Genomic DNA, 19,337 nt, shown 5'->3' with positions numbered 1-19,337 from the left:
GACAAGCCCCCCCCTTCCCTCCCCCCCCCCTTAACTTGTATTTAAGGGCTTGTCTCTTGGATTTTTTCCTCACTTAATACAGTAAATTCAGCTGTGACGGTCCCACCTGATGACGGAGACTTGTGTTGCCTCCGAAACGTCGTAAATTATTATTTTAGTTCTATTATTTTTATTATTTATTTGTATTATTTACTTTTACCTACGTGACTTTACCGAAAAAACCTAAGAGTCTGAATTCGGACACCAGGCAATCAGCGGTGGCCCCCTCAGTGCTCCACCTGAATGTGAAAACACCGTCACCTGGGGTTGCCAACCTTCCCGGATTGGTCGGGAGTTTTCACCGATCTCTCGGTGACTTTTGAAAGCAATCGGGGAGATGATTTTTTTTATTAATATAATGAATGAACATGATTCATACAGAAGTAAATTCATTGTTCGAACATCACTGTGGCATTTGATTGCGTTTGATAGCATAAGGCGCTGTCCATAAATGATGTCACGCGATTTTGGACGATTTTTGACCCCATCCCCCTCGTCACACGGCGTCACAAAAAGTCAGACCAAGTAACTTCCAGTACTTATTGTTTTTTTACCCTTCTATCTGGCAACAAAACTGACACCTTTTTTTACAAGGAGTCATGTTTGCATAGACCACAATACCTGCAGTCATAATGCAAACAAAAAACATAACTCTGATAATGTATGCACTGTCCTTGAAGTTGATTGGTCCACACCCGAGACAGCTTTCCTTAGAGCCTAGTCTCACATGGGTTGGACCAGATGACGCAAAAAAGATGACGCCAAAAGGCGTCATCTTTTTTATAGCTTATCAGATTCCTCCAATGTTAAAAAAATATTGTGATTTATATCTGAGCAATGCAAAGCTAAATGAGTGTTGAGCCATCGCCATCTAGCGGCCACGTGCGTTTACCAACGACCACGTGGTCGCTCGCTCGCGCGCGACATCCAATTGGTCCAGAGCACCCGAGGCAATCGGGCCAATAGCAAGTGACGTTACTCGTTACCGAGGCAACCGAACGACGCTTCACATTCCGTAAGTTTGATAAGGGTTGTTCGGCGCTCGCGATTGGTCGAGAGCTCGGGGGGCGGGCCCGACGCGAGCCAATGGGAGGCGCCAGACGTAAAGCGGTAGCCCCTTATCCGTTGTAGGAAATGCGAAGCTGCTGTGGGTAGCGCAGTGGTGAAGAAAACCCTTTAAAGCGTCGTAAAGTTGGCACGGATAGGCTCGGTAAACTGTACTAAAATAACCCACAATCCTCAGTTATTTGGTATTAAAAGGTAAGTGTTATAATGCTTATAATGTGCCCGACGGTTTAAACTGTATTGTACAAATCCCGCCTGTGTTGAGTCGTGTGTATGTAACGGATTAGAGATGACCCAAATGATGCCTTTGCACGTAATATATAGAGCAGCTGTTAATGTATACGCGTGTGTAATATTACAAGTAGTTCTTACACCACAGATTCACTCCCGGCAGGTAACAACTTGAGCAGCATTCATTCCGTGCGAGCAAACCCCGCCTCGTCACCCCCCCCCCCTCCTCAAATATGACGTCACAAAGCTCTCCCCCCCCCTCCCCCCCAAAACCATATTTCCATTTTGAAAATAAAACATGCTTCAAATGGCTTTCAACTATTGTCATTGTAGTGCGTATTTAATGTGGCGCTGCACTCTGATGTTGTAGGAGAAAACATGTATGATTTATCTTGATTCTTTCGGTAAAGTCACGTAGAAGGGAAATAATAAAATAATATCAATATTAAACAATACAAATTCTCACGACGTTTCGACTGCAACACAAGCAATCATCATCACCAGGTGTGAAATCCACAGCAAGAAAATTTAAAAAAAGTCACGAAAGCTTTCATAAAAATTTAAAACATTTATTATAAAGTCTATTTAATTAAGTAGAACGTGTTGTCTATATTTATTTAAAGTTGCGCATTTTGATGTGACGTCACATTTCTCATCGTCACACATCGTCACAAATTGTCTGACCCCCTTATGTGCGTTACGTCATTTATGGACGCCCCCTAAATTACACTACACCTCAAACTAATTAGTCACATAAACGGTAATAAATCTTAGTATTTTCCATTATACATGTTTTTTCTTAACATACAAGTGAGAGGAAACCGCATCACGTGCGAGGGGGCAACGCCCTATCCCTGTACAAATGGAAACAGGTGGCGATTAGTCCTCTTGCTGCACTGCCTGCTCCTGGCGAGCCCCAGGGTGTTATGGCACCTTCACGCTGCCCATGAGAATGGAGTTTTACAACATTGGTGTGGTGCTTCACAAACCCTCGCTTCTGCATCCACAGTGCTAGATCACAGGCCGCGTGGATAGCCACCACTTCCCGATTGTGTTATCGGCTCATTTGGAAGACGCAGTGAGCAGCGCACCACCCCGTGTGTTACAGAGCCGTCCGCGGAAGGCGATCTCAGAGCTATTTCTGAGATAAAAACTTAATTTTGGAGCTTTCGTGACTGCAGGAATTATTATTTGGTTCTTTCGGTAAAGTCACGTATCAAGATAAAATAATAAATAAAATTAAATACTAGCATACGACGTTTCGATTGCAACATAAAGCAATCATCCGGTATAAATTTAATAGAAACACAAATCTAGTATACTTAGAAATGTAATACAACAGAGAGTCGGATAACATAACAGTCAACACCCTACCTGGTTGATTACGTTCTTCCTGAGAATGCTAAATTTGAGAGAGAGATCAAATACAGAACCAGAGACATATAGACAGACATATAAGCAGACAGATATCACAGAGATACATAGAGAGAGAACAAAACATAGGCACAAAGAGAAATCACGCCTCTGTGTCGAGGCCTTCAAGTGACCTCTGGTCAAGACAGGAGGAGGGGTTAGCACTTTATCAACCGCCTTGCTATAGAGTCATGTTTGTCGAAGTACTATCGAACCAATCAGTGGCGGCTCCTGCTAAATCTCTCAGGGGGGGCAAATGTCTGGATGATTTATAAGGATAAGGTCCACCCATGCAAAGGATAAATTAACAGCTTAAGCATGTAAAGGCAACTTCACTTCTTTAATATTAATGAAAAATAAAGTGACTCTTACAATACATCTTGTTTGTTTCTATACTCACTATTAATACAATCCACTCAAGTTTATTTTATTAAAGATTCCACTAGGTGGCGACAAATAATATTGTTGGATGAAATGTGCTTACGTATGATGACGTAAGCACGTTAGTGCGAGCCCTCCCGGAAGCCATAGAGAATGCATTGCAGCGCCCCCCGTTCGAAAAAAACATCTTTGAATGTAAGTCTATGGGACCACTCGGGGCGATTCTCAGCCGGAGTGAAATCGCCCAAAAAGAGGCGGTACTCCACAGAACGTGACATGACGCTGATTGGACTATATCCAGAGGCACAGTGACGGCTAGCGTGACTCTGTGGTTGAATGACATTGGTGGTGCGTCGCCCAATCGCCCTAATGAAGAAACCGCCCCTGGAACCAATATTATATTTTTACTGGTAAATGAAGTTCCAATGGGGTAAATACTTACCCCGAGCTCTCATACTCTGATGGTGCATTGTCTTTGAGTTGTGTGCCTTTTGGCTTCATCTGGTCCAACACCATGTGAGACTAGGCTCTAAGGAAAGCTGTCTCAGGTGTGGACCAATCAACTTCAAAGACAGTGCATACATTATCAGAGTTATCTTTTTTGTTTGCATTATGACTGCAGGTATTGTGGTCTGTGCAAACATGACTCCTGGTAAAAAAAAGGTGTCAGTTTTGTTGCCAGATATAAGGGTAAAAAACCAATTACAATATTGTTTTTATTCTCAGCTGGAATTTAGCCAAATAAATTGCAGAAACGAATTTAATGTGATGCTTTTTTGTGCAGTCAGTGGTGAATGGGCTGAGACTGTCAACTGACTTCACTTGAAAACGGAAATATTAATTGCAGAATAATTTAAAAGTTTTTGTTGATGTACTTAATGAGTTTATGGTTACATTTCGATTTAAAGCTTTCGTGACAGCAGGGATTCATCTTCTTGGTTCTTTCGGTAAAGTCACGTAGAAGGGAAGTAATAAAATAATAAAATAAAACAATCAAATAATTCTCACGACGTTTCGGCCACAACGCAAGCAGCCGTCCTCAGGTGAAGACCAGGTCTGTCGGGGAGACAGCGTCCATTCAGACGCTGTCTCCCCGACAGACCTGGCCGAAACGTCGTGAGAATTATTTTGTTTTATTTTTATTATTTTATTACTTCCCTTCTACGTGACTTTATCGAACGAACCAAGAAGAGTTTCCGGTTATATGAAATTGACTTTCATTATGTATATCCTTTGGACGTACTGGCCGCCACCATCGGAGTGTGGAATGCCCACCACTGGCTCAGGACATGGGCACCACCTCGAATGAGAAACCACTTCGTATCTGTCTTGCCGTGATGTGCTCCGGGAATACAGACACACTGAGATCATCTTACGCTATGGAACTTCCGAACCCACTGAGCTGTGAGATGGTCGGGGCAAGAGATGGTTACTCTCAAAGGGGGCTGTCACATTGCTATAAATGATCACGATACTTGGCTATTTTTTGTGTCATCCCATTTTACGTTTGAGTTTTCTAGTACAATACTTTCGATTTATTCCGAAAAGCACCACACTTTAAACATTAATTGGCCACACATGTTAATGCTGGACTGTCTTGAAAAATGTCTTGAGAATTATATGGTTTTGTACTTCTGAATCCAAAATTACCAAATGTTTAAATCGGAAACTCATCACTCGTGTGTTTTGTATGGTTAATGTGTTTTGCGTCCAGAAGGTGGTGTAGGACCAGAGTGATGGACAGCCCGAGGGTTCTGGGCATTGGAGTGGGCCTCTTTGTGCTGGTGTTTCTGTGGGTGCTGTCCCTGCTGCTGTGTGTGCTGATGTCCCGTGCTTCACGGCCATTGAGGTTGAGACTGCAGATTTTTTCGTTCCTTATTAACTCCTGTATATCAGTCACCCTGTCATTGCATGAAATTTCATACCTGGGTACAGATTTCAATACATTGGATTCGCTTGTCGGTGTGAGTGTAAGAATCTACTTTAATCAATGAATTAGAGGAAGCTAAAAAAATCGTTACAAAAACATAATTTTGGATTCCATTTGCACTTGTGCAATTATACAATGTATTGGCTTTATTAAATAATTATTTAAACAAAGATGGAGACGTTATCTTATCGAGTTAAAATTACATTGTGTCATCCACGCTTTTAGGTTTGTATCGGTGGGTGTTTTTCTCTTGGTCGTCATCATCACCCTCGTCCTGGTCTTCTTTCCCAAGCAGACGCCCTCCGTGCCTGTCGTGAAAGAGCTTGTGGTCAGTTATCATTCGACTACTGCACACACCTGCAAACTGCGAAGTAATTTATTCAAAGTAAAGTATGACTTAACATGAACTCCCGTGCAGTGCAATATTGTTATCATGTATAATGCCCCCCCCCCCACTTTTGAAATGTCTAGAGCTGCCTCTGTATTCTTGTCAGTTCTTGGGCTGGGCTCTTTAAAGAATCTGTCATGGTTGAGTAGGGACTGCGAAACAGAGGTCGCAAACGGGTTTTGATTCCTTACCCGTACCCGGCCGCACCAGGGTCGAAAACGGGTACCCGTGGCCGTACCCTACCCGTACCCGGCCGGGTATCGGGTAGGGTATCGGGTACCCGATTGCGACCTCTGGGATGAAGCCATGTTGTAGGCGCGGGTGGGTTGATTCTAGGAACTTGAATTGTGAGAAGAGACAAGACGTTGGGAAATGAGTGACAAACAGTTACTCACCAGTGACTCACGGCCCACCCGTACCCGTACCCGGCCGCACCAGGGTCGCAAACGGGTACCCGTACCCAGCCGGATACGGGTAGCCGGGTATCGGGTAGGGTACGGGTATCGGGTACCCGGTTGCGACCTCTGCTGCGAAAGGGAAATATGGGTTTTATTGTGGTCCATTGTACGTGTGTGTGTGTATGTTGCAGATTACAGATGATTTCTTCATTGGGCGCTACGTGCTGCTGACATTCTCCCTGCTGGCACTGCTGGTGGCCATAGCCTTGGCCATTGTGTTCCATGTGCTGGAGCCTGTGTATGGACAGCCGCTCAAGTCACGCTGATGTGGCAACAACTACAGCAGTGTCGTCCTGTGATGGCCTTTTTTTCATGGGGAATTTGTGTTCTTTAAATCTTGAGTTTTGTACAAATGTAAATAAAATTAATAGTATTTTACGACCTGTGTTTCTGTTAACTGATTCAAAAAAGTTACGTTGATATGTTTCATTAAGGAAGAACTCAAGAGACCAGAATAGTCTCGTTTGCAAGAGTTACCCAGGTCACGAAAATCAACCCTGAGTAATATTGTGTATTTACCATAAATACGTGCTGTCTGCATCATAGGGAACATGAAAGATCCTATGACGTTACAACAAAATATATAGTACGCTATGTATGCTGGCGCTATGATCCAAAGTAAGATTTTTTTTTTCAAATTACTTAATGGGAAAGGTAACATCACCCCCTACTGACAGGTGAATTGCAACTTCCTGCAGGAGCTTGCTGGGCAAAAAATAATGATGTGTTTTTGATACAGCATCTTTAATGCCGGGATATATTGGAGGAATTTACACGTGATCAGAGACATCACACCACATCTCAAACATTTCACTGGGCACCCCCAGTCACAACTGTCCCTGTGGGGCACAAAATGACCCAGCACCTGGCCTGCACGCATCTATCAGTCTGCCAGTGGAAGATGATGATTACTAGACAAGATGTACTCCCAATTTGAGAGACGCTTAAGGTGCTTTGAGATGCTGGGGCGTTTTAAGAAAGCACCCAATGCATGCGATGCCTTTATCGCCTTGCCCTGAATGGTTGCTCATGTTTATACTTTGCAGGAAAATCTTGCCCAACGCGGCTTTATTGAACGCGTGTTTTGGGGATTACATCTTGAATCATTGCCTCACTTGATGCAGCTAATCTGGCTGTGACGGTCCCACCTGATGACGGAGACTTGTGTTGCCTCCGAAACGTCGTGATTTTTATATTTATTTTATTTTTTTATTTATTAATTTTGATGTTTTACCTACGTGACTTTACCGAAAAAACCTAAGAATTTGGCTATACACGGTTTACCAAGTTGAGGTCTTGTTTTCCGGAACACTGGGGTGATGTTTCGGCTACACGCGGTTTGACGCTACTGGACATCTGTAAAAAGGTGCTTCATAGCTCATCGGGTGCTCCACTCTCAATAAAAATTCGGATTCTGATCTCCACGTCAAAAAGTAGTGCGGTGAGAGCGCTGCATCCCTTGGAGGGTGAATGAATCAACTGTGAGAACGATTTATTTACCACAATTTTTGTGTATGTTTTGTGTGATAATGTAACACGTATTCAACACGCACAAATACACTTCACAAATGTTCACGTTGCCGCATGCATGCATCTAGCCGTCAGTCGTACGGACGCGAATCATTAATGTTCAAGCGACGGTGTCAGGAGCGAGCGTCGGGCGTGAGTGCCGCGGTGCCGGGAAGAGTAATAGAGACGGAGGTTTTGTGTTGAGGTGAAATTGAAAAATAGTGTATACACAAGAAATGGAAAGCGACTCGGCATCCTTTTGTATAATAATAAGGAAGTCACGTGGAATTAGTTTAATACGGAGGCTTTCGCGACCAATATCCATAATACATGGAGGGTTTTAAAAAAATAGAATTAGTTAAACAAAGAGGGAGGGGAATGATCATTTCGGACCCAGGAACGCAACCCTATCTTTCCCACAGGCTCCATTATTTGTCGAAAGTGGTTTTGCCCAACACGGTTTTTTTCCCCCAAGAACGTAACCCCCCAGCGTTCGGCGAGGTCTGCCCGTAAATGGCGCGGCTCGCACTGCGCGTGATTCGTCGCGGTCCCTTAGTCTCCATGGCGGTCCCCTCCTGCTCTCAGCTGCCCGGGAACGTGGAGTCGCGGAGGAAGGTGAAGTGGGACACCGGCAAGGAGAGCCTCCTCATCGATTTCTTCCAAGGTGCCTGACTACTCCTTCGTGTTCGTCGTGACGGCGCACACGAGTTTAAAATTGCGCGCCGTGTATGTGTTTTTTTGGGGGTTGGGCCTATAAAATTAGGCTTTAAGCGTCTTTCCTAGGCCGCTTGCGTGGATCGGTGCGCTTTTCCCGGTGAAAGAATGACAGCCAAGGCGGTCGCGTTTCAAGAACGATGCAACTCTAAAAACATGTTTTTGTACTTTTGTTTTGAAATTAAACTCATTAGCCGTGTGAGTTTTCATTGAATGCTAGCGACATCACAATATTGAAATCCAATATCAATGCAGCAACGTCGCCATTCGCGCCGTAATTAACGCTATTTACTATTCACTTTAAACATTACATGGCCAACGGTGACCGCGACGTAAGAATTTATTGCACGATCGATTATCGTGGATATTGTGGTATTGCCATGTGTGTGTATAACGCTAATTTCACCTGGATAATCCCTTGAGAGATTGAACATCTGGGTTGCAAGGGTGTCATTTGACACCATGGCATAGCAAACAATGGTGATATTGTATTGCCAATAGTAGAGCCACCCTTAGAGATTCGGTTCTAAGTGATTCAGCCATTCGGTTTGCTTCGTGTGCCAGTTTGTGAATTGAACGTAGCAATAATGTATGTGTGTTTAGTTAAATGTTTTAGTTTAGTTTCATTTATTTGTTGAACTTCTTTCGCGCCGTACGTAGCCAACCGTTCTAAGCGGAGGTGCGGGGAAAGGACACGAAACTAAACCTAGAAAGCAGTTATTAAAGAAGTTAGTTTTAAATTAGACGATTTAAAAGTGGATAGCTCCAGTGGCTTCCTGATATCGGACGGAAGAGCGTTCCAGACGGCCGCAGAAGCGCGTCTGAAAGCAAGTTACTGTAATGACACGTGTTCAATGTTTACCATCGTTTTAGCGTTACCCATTGCTACATATTCATGCGTGGGAGTCGTGTAATGAAATGTGGTTGTGTGAATGCTTCGTGTCTTCGCAGACAATCGACTGCTGTGGAATGACACCGACCCCGACTACTTCAGGCAGGACATGAGAGCGGAACGGCTTAATGAGCTGCGGCAATTCCTTGGCGTTGACTCGCAGGGAATGCCTTTCAGAGGTGTGCGTGAATAATTCACAGCCTGGCTCCTATCAGTCAATGGGCCAGTAGCATAGAACCAGCGTTCGCTGCACGTTGCAAAGGATGTTTGTGATTCATATCTGGAAGGCCTTCCTGCTTAATACTGCGGGACTGTTGACGGTCATGTCACGTCAGTACAAAAGAGTAACCCGCTTTGTGCTGGAATTGTGGTCCAAAATTTAAAAAAACTACCTGCAGAGATTACTCAATTGGGATTACACGTCGCAATCGCCGCCCGCTACGGGCAGCATAATGCACGCTTGCAGGTTGGTGCCAAGTCACCTTGGACAGCTGCCACTGGGGGTAGACTTCGATTGGTTGAGATGAGATGTAAGCACTTGATGATGCTGAGCAACTTGATTGCCATGTAAATGCAAAGATTATTATAATTATTAATTAGGAGTTTGATATCCTGGGCTCCTGGGTTGCTGAACTTATGTAACGAGGGTAGTACACTGGACTTGCACTCCAGAGTTTTCCAGTTCAAGAAGTGCACATGTTACACAAGCCGATTTTTTTTTGGCACCACATTGTGCAAACATCAGATGTGGATTATTTTTTCTTGGTGCATAGTGCTCGCAAGTTACGTACTTAGAACAACCAGTAGCAATATTACCTCCTGGCAGACTAATGCCCATATTCTGCCATGCAGGGACAGATGCCATCAGGGGGGTCTATAGGCAAAAATGAAACTGTTAAATTGCAGATGCCATATAAATGCAAGTTGTTGTCGTTGCAGTGTGCGATCCACCAGTTCTTAAACCAGACACGATAATTACGATGATTTGTATCGGATGTGAGGCTCAACGACGGTTCTGTCCCCATGTTCGTTCTCATTCTTGCAGAGGAGGACATCAAGACCAAGTGGAAGGTGCTCCGAGGCAGCTACTACAGGGAGTTGCGCAAGCAGGACCAGTGTAAAGAGCTGTGGTTGGACTCCAACAAGCAGTACATTCCCCGTTGGGTGCATTTCGACAAAATGTGCTTTATCCGCAATGCGTACTGCACCAGAGGCAACATCAGCAGTCTGCAGCGGGCGTCCCTCTCCGTCGTTACGAATGCCGCTCTCAAACTTAGCACTTCGGTACGATTTCTCTGTTCTCAATGATACAGTGCATTGATACCTGACCTGTGGTTGCGAGTACGCGTGACATTACTAGGAGGTACACGAGACAATTCACCTGATGGCAGGGGTCACAGTCACGTGGGGTTAAAGAGCATTACTGGTTTCAGTTTCCTACGAGCAATGCTAAGGTTGTTTTGCTTCTTGGCTGAATGAAATTCAGCGACCGGTATTGTTAATTTTGCTAAATATACGATTATTGTAGCTCGTTAAACATTTCAGAAAGATAGAATTTTATTGCAAAATATTTACGAAATAATTAAAAGTTCAATCTTGATTTGAAGCTTTCGTGACTGCAGGAATCCATACTCGTTGGTTCTTTCGGTGAAGTCACGTAGGTAGAAAAATAATAGATCATGACGTTTCGATCGCCACGTGATCTATTATTATTTTTCTACCTACGTGACTTTACCGAAAGAAGCAAAGAGTAATTAAGAGTTCAGTAAATAAAAAGATGTTAACAATTACATGAGTGCCTTGTAAAACGTTTGCAGGTATAATTGTCGATTTATATGACAATCATTTTCAGACGTGTGTTATAAGCATCATAGGTTGTAAAATTGCGATGATATTAGACTTGTGCCAGGCTTGTTGAGTGGACTGCAGTTGAATACATTCATTTAGCAATCTTTATTTGTATTTGAAGTACATCCAAACACAAGACAAACTATGCAAATTTGAAGTGCAATTACAAAGTTAAGGTTAATTGATGTCGCAATAATTACCATGAAATCTCATATCGTATCATGAATAAGTATAACCCGTAAAAACGAAGTTTTTCACTATAAATCCTTTATATGCGTGGCAGCTAACTTAATATAAAGGATTTAAAAATATATTCGCCTGTGGAGGACACGGGGATCGATCCCGCGACCTTTGGCATGGGAAGCGAGGGCGCTACCAACTGCGCTACTCCGCCACGGCCTGTGGAGGGGTTACGCTCTGGGCTCTTACACTGTGCGTTCTATTTGAATATATGTAAAATAAATATTTTTTGCCTAAAAAGTGTAACATTTTGGGAATTTTTTTTCACGAACATTAATTGTCTCGCACAACGAGTCTGTGTGGAAAATGTCAGCTCGATTGGATCACGGGAAGTGGGTTAAAAAACGACCGAAAGATGTGCACGGTCGTAAGCAAGCAAGCAAGCACGCAAGCAAGCAAGCAAGCGAACTTAATATAAAGGATTTTAAAATGACATTGCTGCAACCCCACTCGTTATACGACCACCCCTTGCAAATAGTATTTTGACCAGCAGGCGGGTGTCATACACCAGACTGAAAATGCAATACTTATCCCCATGTGGTCCAACCAAGTGCTGGATAAAAGCAGTGATGATAACCATGTGTGCCTCCATGTGCCTTCATGCTGTGTTTGGCTGGACGAATAACAACTTATACATCCGTTTCCAGATTCGTTTATCCAGGAAGTGGTGTCATTTGATGTGCAGTGAATTACTTCAATGCCTCTGAATGTTCAGGGTTCACTGTCTTTCGATGCTATGTGGTCAATGATCTGGTCGGTGTTTCCGTATTCGCATGTCAGACTTTGTTTTCACGTGCGAAAGTTTGTAGTCGGATTGGCCACAAGACGTGCAGATTCAAGGAACGTGAACAATGCGTGCGCCTTGCAGGACAACGAGAATGACGACACGCTGGCCGCCTGCGAGCAGATTGCCTCTGACTCGCACACCATCGGAGCGCCGTCCGACCCCAGCAACTCGGGCTGCCTGCTCATGTCGTCATCGCAGGCGCCCCATGCGAGGAAACGACGCCTGATCGGAGCGGCAGGACACCCTGGCCCGGACCTGCTTCACCACGTGGCCGGCAGGGACCTGCACTCCAGGCTGCAGCTCCCGCACGATGCTAACGATGCGTTTGGTGTCCACGTGGCCCTGATGTTGAAGAGCCTGCCCCCACGGCAGTGCGACCTGGTGAAGATGGACATCTTGAAGGTGTTCTTCAAGCACAAGTACCCGTGCATTGATGACGGGGAAGTGACCGATGGATTTTCCCCGTGAGAACATTTCTCCCTTTTGTCATTTTTGTTACGTTTTATTTTTCATTATGTTTACTTGACGGTGAAAGTTGAGTGTAAAGATAAAGGTGCAGACCTAACATTTATTGCTCGTGTCACTTCCGGCACAAGCGCTTTCGTTAGAGTTTTAAGAGGCTGGATGGACAAAGGTGGGACTTAAGGAACTTGGCTATTGTTTCAATGGCTGCATCGGAAGACTGAAACTGAGTGTGCAATATGGTATATATTGTGATCGCGTGTTACTGTGTTGCTTGGATCATGATAGGTATTCTGTTTAAAGCTTTCGTGACTGCAGGGATTCATCTTCTTGGTTGTTTCGGTAAAGTCACGTAGAAGGGAAATAATATAAAATATAAAACAATTAAAATTCTCACGACGTTTCGACTGCAACACAAGCAATCATCATCACCAGGTGTGAAATCCACAGCAAGAAAATTTGAAAAAAACGGCGGAAGATCTTCGCTCGTGGCACAAGTTCGGTGTCAATGCTGCGATTGACAAGGGCCCAGGGCGAGAGACATTCGCCCGTTGGCTGTGTAATGCGTCGAAATAACGTTAGAGAGGTCCTGTGTGGTGTATAATTCTCGTATTACATACACACCCACAGTGTATCATTTGTATTGTCTGAGCGCGGAACGCAAATACGAAGTTACCCTCCTCCCCGTATTGCCTGAACGGTGGTGTGACGGCAAGTGCGCCTATAAAGTCCGGCACGGCACACGAGGGGGTGGGTGGCCAGCACTATTCCTGGCCGCTTTTGTCTCCCCAGTGGCGATGTTTACACACCGCACCAGGTACTCATTCGAGGCTGAGTCGCTGAACACATATGCGCTTAATAGTATGAACGTGTTTATATATATATACGTATAACCTAACACACGACACGCACCTTTGCGAGATTCCAGTTGTCATCAATTCTATGGCGTTACAATATCAGTCGGTCGGCCGAATTGTTGATGGCTCTCACGCTTACGCCAAAACGCTGGAAAGAAATTATGTAATGAACGCAAGAGCGGCTCGTGATTTTTCTATTTTTGTTTGACACTCTTGAAAAATGTCGAGCCATTCATTCGTCGCAAAAAAATAACGTAAACCACGCCACTGCAGGTTCTGTCCACCCGTGCATCTTAGACTGAAGATCACACGCCAAGTGAGATGGGGCATGTGTAAGAAGCAGTGATTCATACAGAAAGCACGCGCGTTGTGAGTGGTGTGTGTGTGTGAGAATGGTGTGTGAGTGGTGTGTGTGTGTGCTCTCCGTGTGAGCGGTGTGTGTGAGTGGTGTGTGTGTGAGAGTGGTGTGTGTGTGTGTGTGAGCGGTGTGTGTGTGAGTGGTGTGTGTGAGAGTGGTGTGTGTGCTCCGTGTGAGCGGTGTGTGTGAGCGGTGTGTGTGTGTGGTGTGTGTGTGTGAGTGGTGTGTGTGGTGTATGTGTTTTTTTGCATTCAGACCACAAGTATTGTGGTTAATGTAGACATGATTCCTTGTAAAGGTTTCAGTTTGGTGTTTTAACATCTCAACACCTGTTTGGTTGCCAGAAAAAAGGGGAAAACCTATTCTCATATTTGGGTGCTGGCAAAGGAGGTCCTATAAAATAATAAAACCGTTTCACTTTTTTGTTCATCTTATATCATTTTGGCAATTGCTTGGACTCTGCAATGTAAATTTGCTGTCACGATGTCGCATGAATATCTTTGTATAACCAATCATAAAAAAAATATCTTTATCGAGTGTTAGAATGAGTTCTCTGCTGTATGTGTTTGAACTTTTGACCTTGTTCCTGAGTGAGGCTTGAAGAGAAAACAACGTCGGTTCAGAAATGGTAGCGTAGAAACGTGAATGCGTTTGTTTTTAAAAGGCAAACACACTTGACCGGATGAGGTTAACATCCGATCGGACTGGACCTCTCAAGTGGCACATGTTTGGCATGCCTCGCAAGCTCACGGTGGCACTGCCGATTCTTGAGCATTTCACAAGCACGGAAATCGGTTCTGTTTACTGTGAACACAGTGATTCCTTACAAACTCCACCTCAGTCTCGTGAAAATAATCGCTTCATCTCAAGGCTCGTGGTCGTAGTATCCTTTAACCAGAAAGATGAAATATAGGCCCATTGAGACCCATGATACATTGGTTATTTTGCATTGACTTTAAACCCCTCGCCAAACCTATGCATTTCACAAGTAGTACTAATCGCATATCTGCATTTCCCATAAATATGCTAAATTCCTCTAGATATGCAAATTATTTTGTCAAGGCGCTCTTCCCCCCTTGAAACCCAGCTTAAATAGTCGCTCCAAGCCTGGGGTGTGTCATTCAGACTCTGTCTTCTCGACAGACCTGTTCTCCACCTGAGGACGGCTGCTTGCGTTGTGGCCGAAACGTCGTGAGAATAATTTTATTATGTTTTATTTTTATTATTTTATTATTTCCATTCTACGTGACTTTACCGAAAGAACCAAGAAGATTGGCTATTTTTTCAAGGGCTATGTGGGTTTAATCAAATAATTTCCAACAGATTATTTGTAAAAGTTTAAGAGTAACAAACACAAGTCATGTTGAACAAATATTGCCCATCACGGAGTTAGGTGTCGAGTCTTGTGCCCCAGAGCGATAGCTACCAATAGGGGGCTCTGTGCTCCAAAACGTTTTGTTACATAAAATTTGACCACGTTATAAGCCGTGTTTATAATGATTAAATATTGCAATATAAATGCAAACTTATTGCATATCTGTGTACACATCTAATCGCTATAAATGTTCCAATTTTCCCACTTGAGTGGTCTAGAAATATTGAAATAAATCAAACATTGCGTTTATATTTTGAAGCATACTTTCATTTCAATAAACATTTCGAAGGTCCAATGCTTGCTTCACTTTTAATTAATTTTGATTTTGTTGTATGTGTAATATCTTCAATAATGGCGGGAGACGAGTTGACGGGGCAGCACTGTTTATTCACAACGGTTGCACACGTAACAGTCCCAACCGAGATAACACCTATGTTACGCGTGCCTGACTCGGCCACGCACTCCGTCTCTCCCGTGGGGTACGCGTGCCTACCTCTGCCTAGACTCAGGCTCTCCGGCTACGCTCTCCCTACGGGGAGCTATCAGACCCGCCTTGTCAGGCCACGGGTCTCGACCACTGGGCTACACAGCCCGAGCCCTTACAAGGGCGTCGGACCGTGAATCCCAAGGCCTCGCCTCTGAGCCTCACAGAACCCCGGCCCTTACAAGGGCAGCGGGGCTAGGGTTCCCAGGGCCTATCTCTTCCTCCGTCTTCTGTCTTCACTGGTTACCAACTCTCCGAGTGCCCGCGCGCATCGCCTTGCATAGCCCTCCGCTCCCGAGGGGGCGGAGCCTATGCGGACCGCGATGTGAGCACCCACTTGATGTAACCAATCACCACGCGCTGCCTCACGATCCCTCCTGCCAGCGCGTATCACCACTACACATGCAAGCAAGGTTGATCTTCTTTCGCATGGAACATAGTCAACTGTGCTAATCGAAGGTGTTGGTATAGTCTTGCCTTCTAGAGAGCAATGCACGGACCAACTGTGACACAGCACTGCTCTACGAACCTGTTGACCCGAGTTCAATCCCTGGCCATGGGTAACATCAGTGGCTGGTGCTATCTGAACCGGTCCTGGGAACTCCACTTTGCCAAGCCACACTGACTAGCATGGTGAGGTATGGTCATACAATACCCATGACTGACGACACTTTTCTTGACCTTTTTTTTTAACCAGGTAAGGCCCACTGAGCTATTTAGCTATTTTTCAGAAGTGACCTGGCCACAAATGATCTCTCAACTAAGTGGCTTATCATGTGTAAAGTTATAGCAGCCAAATATTCTAAACGCATGTTGATTCCAAATGTGGAAGGATAAACCGGAGGACCCGGCGAAAAATCCACGGGGAGAGAGAAAGAACAAATACACAGCAAGAGTCTGGGTCAGGATTGAACCCACAACCTCCTGCATACCAGGCGAACATCTCGCCACAGCGGCGCCAATTGTAGGAGCTCTTGACATCCCCTCCAGAAGGTAGTTTTACTACACGCTTTCATTTAACTCACTCTATCTGCTGTTGTCGTTGTATCCTCAAATCTTGTAACCCAATTTTAACCCACTTCCCAATGTGGTATCGACTGCAAACTTGGTATGCTTATGTCACACTGATCACAATACTGTATTCTATCATAAAAAAAATCAATATTTTTAAACATTATTTTTTATAAGTTATGTTTTGGCTTGGGTCTAATTGTTCACGCTCAACTGAAGTTGGCTGTAATTGGCCACGGTCCCTTACGTTGTGGCAAACTTCGAGGCCACTTCCCGGATTCGTGGAGTTCTTCCATTACTAGTACATTTCGTAAAAGCGTGTTTTTAAAAAAGTTTTTGTTAAAATATTACTTGTTTGGGCCACTCTTCCATGTTGGAGGTGGTAGCACCCACACTTTACCCCACATGTAGATGTGGAGGGGGAAATCGGAGAGGAAATCCACGCGACCACGGGGAGAGAACTGCCAACTTGATTCAGACAGGCGTCAGGGTCGGGATCAAACCCACGACCTCCTGTATACCAGGCGAGGGAGTTAACATCTCCTAGCCACCGCGGAGAGATGTGTGCGCATGCCTTCATCCAGCAGTGGATTGACAAAAAGAGGCTGTAGGCTGTAAAAGTGCGCCTTATATTCCGTAAAGAAAATACGAAAAATATGTAACCATAGCTGTCAAACCATACGGTTTAACCGTCTGGGGCCGTCCATAAATGACGTCACGCACCTGGGGGGGGGGGGGGGGGTCAGACATTTGTGACGATGTGTGACGAGGGAGGAGGGTTTTAGAAATGTGACGTCACATCAAAATGAGGACCCGGATACTCTGACCGTACTATCCGCCAAGCTGTCTCTCCCACCACACAGAAACAGCCACATGAAACTCCGACCAAAACTATCACGTTACCATACATAGCAGGCGTGACCAAAAAGATCTCCAAAATTCTAAACAAACATAAGATCCAAGTCCGATTCAGTACAGTGCATAAAATCCGTGATCTGATTCCATCTGTGAAGGATGTCGTTCCTGACTTACAGTATCCTGGAGTCTACAAATGCAGTTGCATTTGTGGTGATTGCTACATTGGAGAAACGAAACGTCATGTTGCTGATCGTGTCCGCGAGCACAAGTCAGATCTGAAACACGGCAGAACTGATTCTTCGGCCGTTGCCGATCATTGCTACAACTCGGTGGGCTCTCATGAAATTGTCTTTTCCGAGACCAAGGTTCTCTGCAAACCTCCTGGCTACCATCAAAGGTTTGTACACGAAGCCATACAAATATACAAACACAGACATAATTTCAACCGTGATGATGGGTACAAACTTAGTAATCATTGGAAAGATGTTATTAACCACGCAAAAAAGACTTAATTACACTTTTTTGGACCATCTTATCTGACAGGCACTATTTTACTTTACTTTACCGAGTGTTAACATCCCCAGTGTTTAACAGTAATCTCTTCATTGTTCAGCCAGCATTGGTATAAACATGGGCATTTTCGTTCTTTTCTATCATGTGTATCAGGCCTCCCCCTCCCCCCTCTCTGTCCAATGCGTTGGCGTGTGCAGCAGTTTGTCGCTTGCGCACAATCGCTTCCACGCCATCGCCCACCGTTTTGGCCCCGCCCCCCTCCCTCCCGATACGTTCCATTCATTGGCTACCACATTCTGATGAGCTCCCCCCCCCTCTCCTCCCCCCTCAACTCGCTTTTAAGGGATTACATCTTGAATCATTGCCTCACTTGATGCAGCTAATCTGGCTGTGACGGTCCCACCTGATGACGGAGACTTGTGTTGCCTCCGAAACGTTGTGATCTTTATTTTATTTTATTTTTTATTAATTTTGATGTTTTACCTACGTGACTTTACCGAAAAAACCTAAGAATACAACACGTTCTACTTAATTAAATAGACTTTTTAATAAATGTTTTCTCCTGCAACATCAGAGTGCGGCGCCAATGACAATCGTTTAAAGCGATTTGAAGCATTTTTATTTTGGGGGGGTGGGGCAGAGCTTTGTGACGTCATATTTGAGGGGGGGGGTCTGACTTTTTGTGACGTCGTGTGACGAAGGGGGGGGTAAAAAATCGTCCAAAATCGCGTGACGTCATTTATGGATGGCCCCTATTCTTGTACAGGGAAATTGAGTTTATTTAGGTCCATACGGCGTACAGCTGTTTCTATACGGGCAAAAAGAAAGTATATTTGTTCGTGTTTCACCCCTTGTGATGGGACTTTGTCGGATGAACGTTGAGATTTAGAAGGGGCACGGGGTGACCGATAAGGTCTGAATTGGTCTGTAATAAGGTAGAGAAGCACTGATAAGGGGTTGACAGGTATGTCTAACTGTTCGGCACGTGTATAGATGCAAACGTCATATAGAATTGCTGGCCGCATGTTTAACCAACTCAGCCAACGGCGCGCTGCTCGACCGCGTGCTGGTCGGGCCCCCATCCCCTCCCACCCCCTTCCTCCCCTCCCCTCCCACCCCCTTCCTCCCCTCCCCACCCCTCTCTCTGTCCCTCCCCTTCCTCCCCCTCCCACCCCCTTCCTCCCCTCCCTCTGTCCCTCCCCTTCCTCCCCCTCCCACCCCATTCCTCCCCTCCCTCTGTCCCTCCCCTCCAAACCCCCTTCCTCCGCTCCCTTCTCACCCCTCCCCTCTCCCTGTCCCTACCATCCCTCCTCTCCCCTCCCACCCCCTCCCTTCCCCCCTCCCTCCCCTCCCTCTGTCCCTTCCTCTCCTCCCACCCCCTTCCTCCCCTCCCACCCCCTTCCTCCCCTCCCACCCCCTTCCTCCCCTCCCACCCCTCTCTGTCCACCCCCTGTCCCCCCCTCCCCTCCCTCTGTCCCTCCCTTCCCTCCCCTCCCACCCCCTTTCTCCCCTCCCTTCTCACCC

The 19,337-nt window shown here is 45.2% G+C and overlaps 2 protein-coding genes across 3 annotated transcripts; both read left to right on the top strand.

Moving 5' to 3' along the window:
* The first annotated feature begins 1,176 nt into the window (after window positions 1–1,176).
* Window positions 1,177–6,264, top strand: TMEM218 (transmembrane protein 218). The gene is made up of 4 exons (XM_078870234.1): window positions 1,177–1,299; window positions 4,844–4,978; window positions 5,285–5,387; window positions 6,037–6,264. The coding sequence occupies exons 2-4, from the start codon at window positions 4,866–4,868 to the stop codon at window positions 6,169–6,171; spliced, it is 351 nt and encodes a 116-aa protein (XP_078726360.1). The 5' UTR covers window positions 1,177–1,299; window positions 4,844–4,865; the 3' UTR covers window positions 6,172–6,264.
* A 1,528-nt stretch (window positions 6,265–7,792) lies between these two features.
* Window positions 7,793–14,104, top strand: LOC144942987 (uncharacterized). 2 transcript variants are annotated; one of them, XM_078870090.1, is made up of 4 exons: window positions 7,793–8,078; window positions 9,080–9,199; window positions 10,066–10,304; window positions 11,977–14,104. In XM_078870090.1, the coding sequence occupies exons 1-4, from the start codon at window positions 7,928–7,930 to the stop codon at window positions 12,361–12,363; spliced, it is 897 nt and encodes a 298-aa protein (XP_078726216.1). In that variant the 5' UTR covers window positions 7,793–7,927; the 3' UTR covers window positions 12,364–14,104. The 2 variants fall into 2 exon arrangements, with proteins under 2 accessions (XP_078726216.1, XP_078726215.1); XM_078870089.1 differs by having other exon boundaries at window positions 11,911–14,104.
* Window positions 14,105–19,337: the final 5,233 nt, after the last annotated feature.

This window comes from Lampetra fluviatilis, chromosome 29, assembly GCF_964198595.1.
Source record: "Lampetra fluviatilis chromosome 29, kcLamFluv1.1, whole genome shotgun sequence".
Taxonomy (NCBI): Eukaryota; Metazoa; Chordata; class Hyperoartia; order Petromyzontiformes; family Petromyzontidae; genus Lampetra; species Lampetra fluviatilis.
Note: the sequence above shows the minus strand (reverse complement) of the source record. Positions and strands in the feature narration are given on the sequence as shown.

Excerpts from the sequence above, each read along its gene's own strand:
- LOC144942987 (XM_078870089.1), top strand. The coding sequence starts at position 7,928 with ATGGCGCGGCTCGCACTGCGCGTGATTCGTCGCGGTCCCTTAGTCTCC. Across the intron at positions 8,079-9,079 it reads CCTCATCGATTTCTTCCAAG|ACAATCGACTGCTGTGGAAT; the intron begins GTGCCTGACTAC and ends GTGTCTTCGCAG. Across the intron at positions 9,200-10,065 it reads GCAGGGAATGCCTTTCAGAG|AGGAGGACATCAAGACCAAG; the intron begins GTGTGCGTGAAT and ends TCATTCTTGCAG.
- TMEM218 (XM_078870234.1), top strand. The coding sequence starts at position 4,866 with ATGGACAGCCCGAGGGTTCTGGGCATTGGAGTGGGCCTCTTTGTGCTG. Across the intron at positions 4,979-5,284 it reads CGTGCTTCACGGCCATTGAG|GTTTGTATCGGTGGGTGTTT; the intron begins GTTGAGACTGCA and ends CCACGCTTTTAG. Across the intron at positions 5,388-6,036 it reads CTGTCGTGAAAGAGCTTGTG|ATTACAGATGATTTCTTCAT; the intron begins GTCAGTTATCAT and ends TGTATGTTGCAG.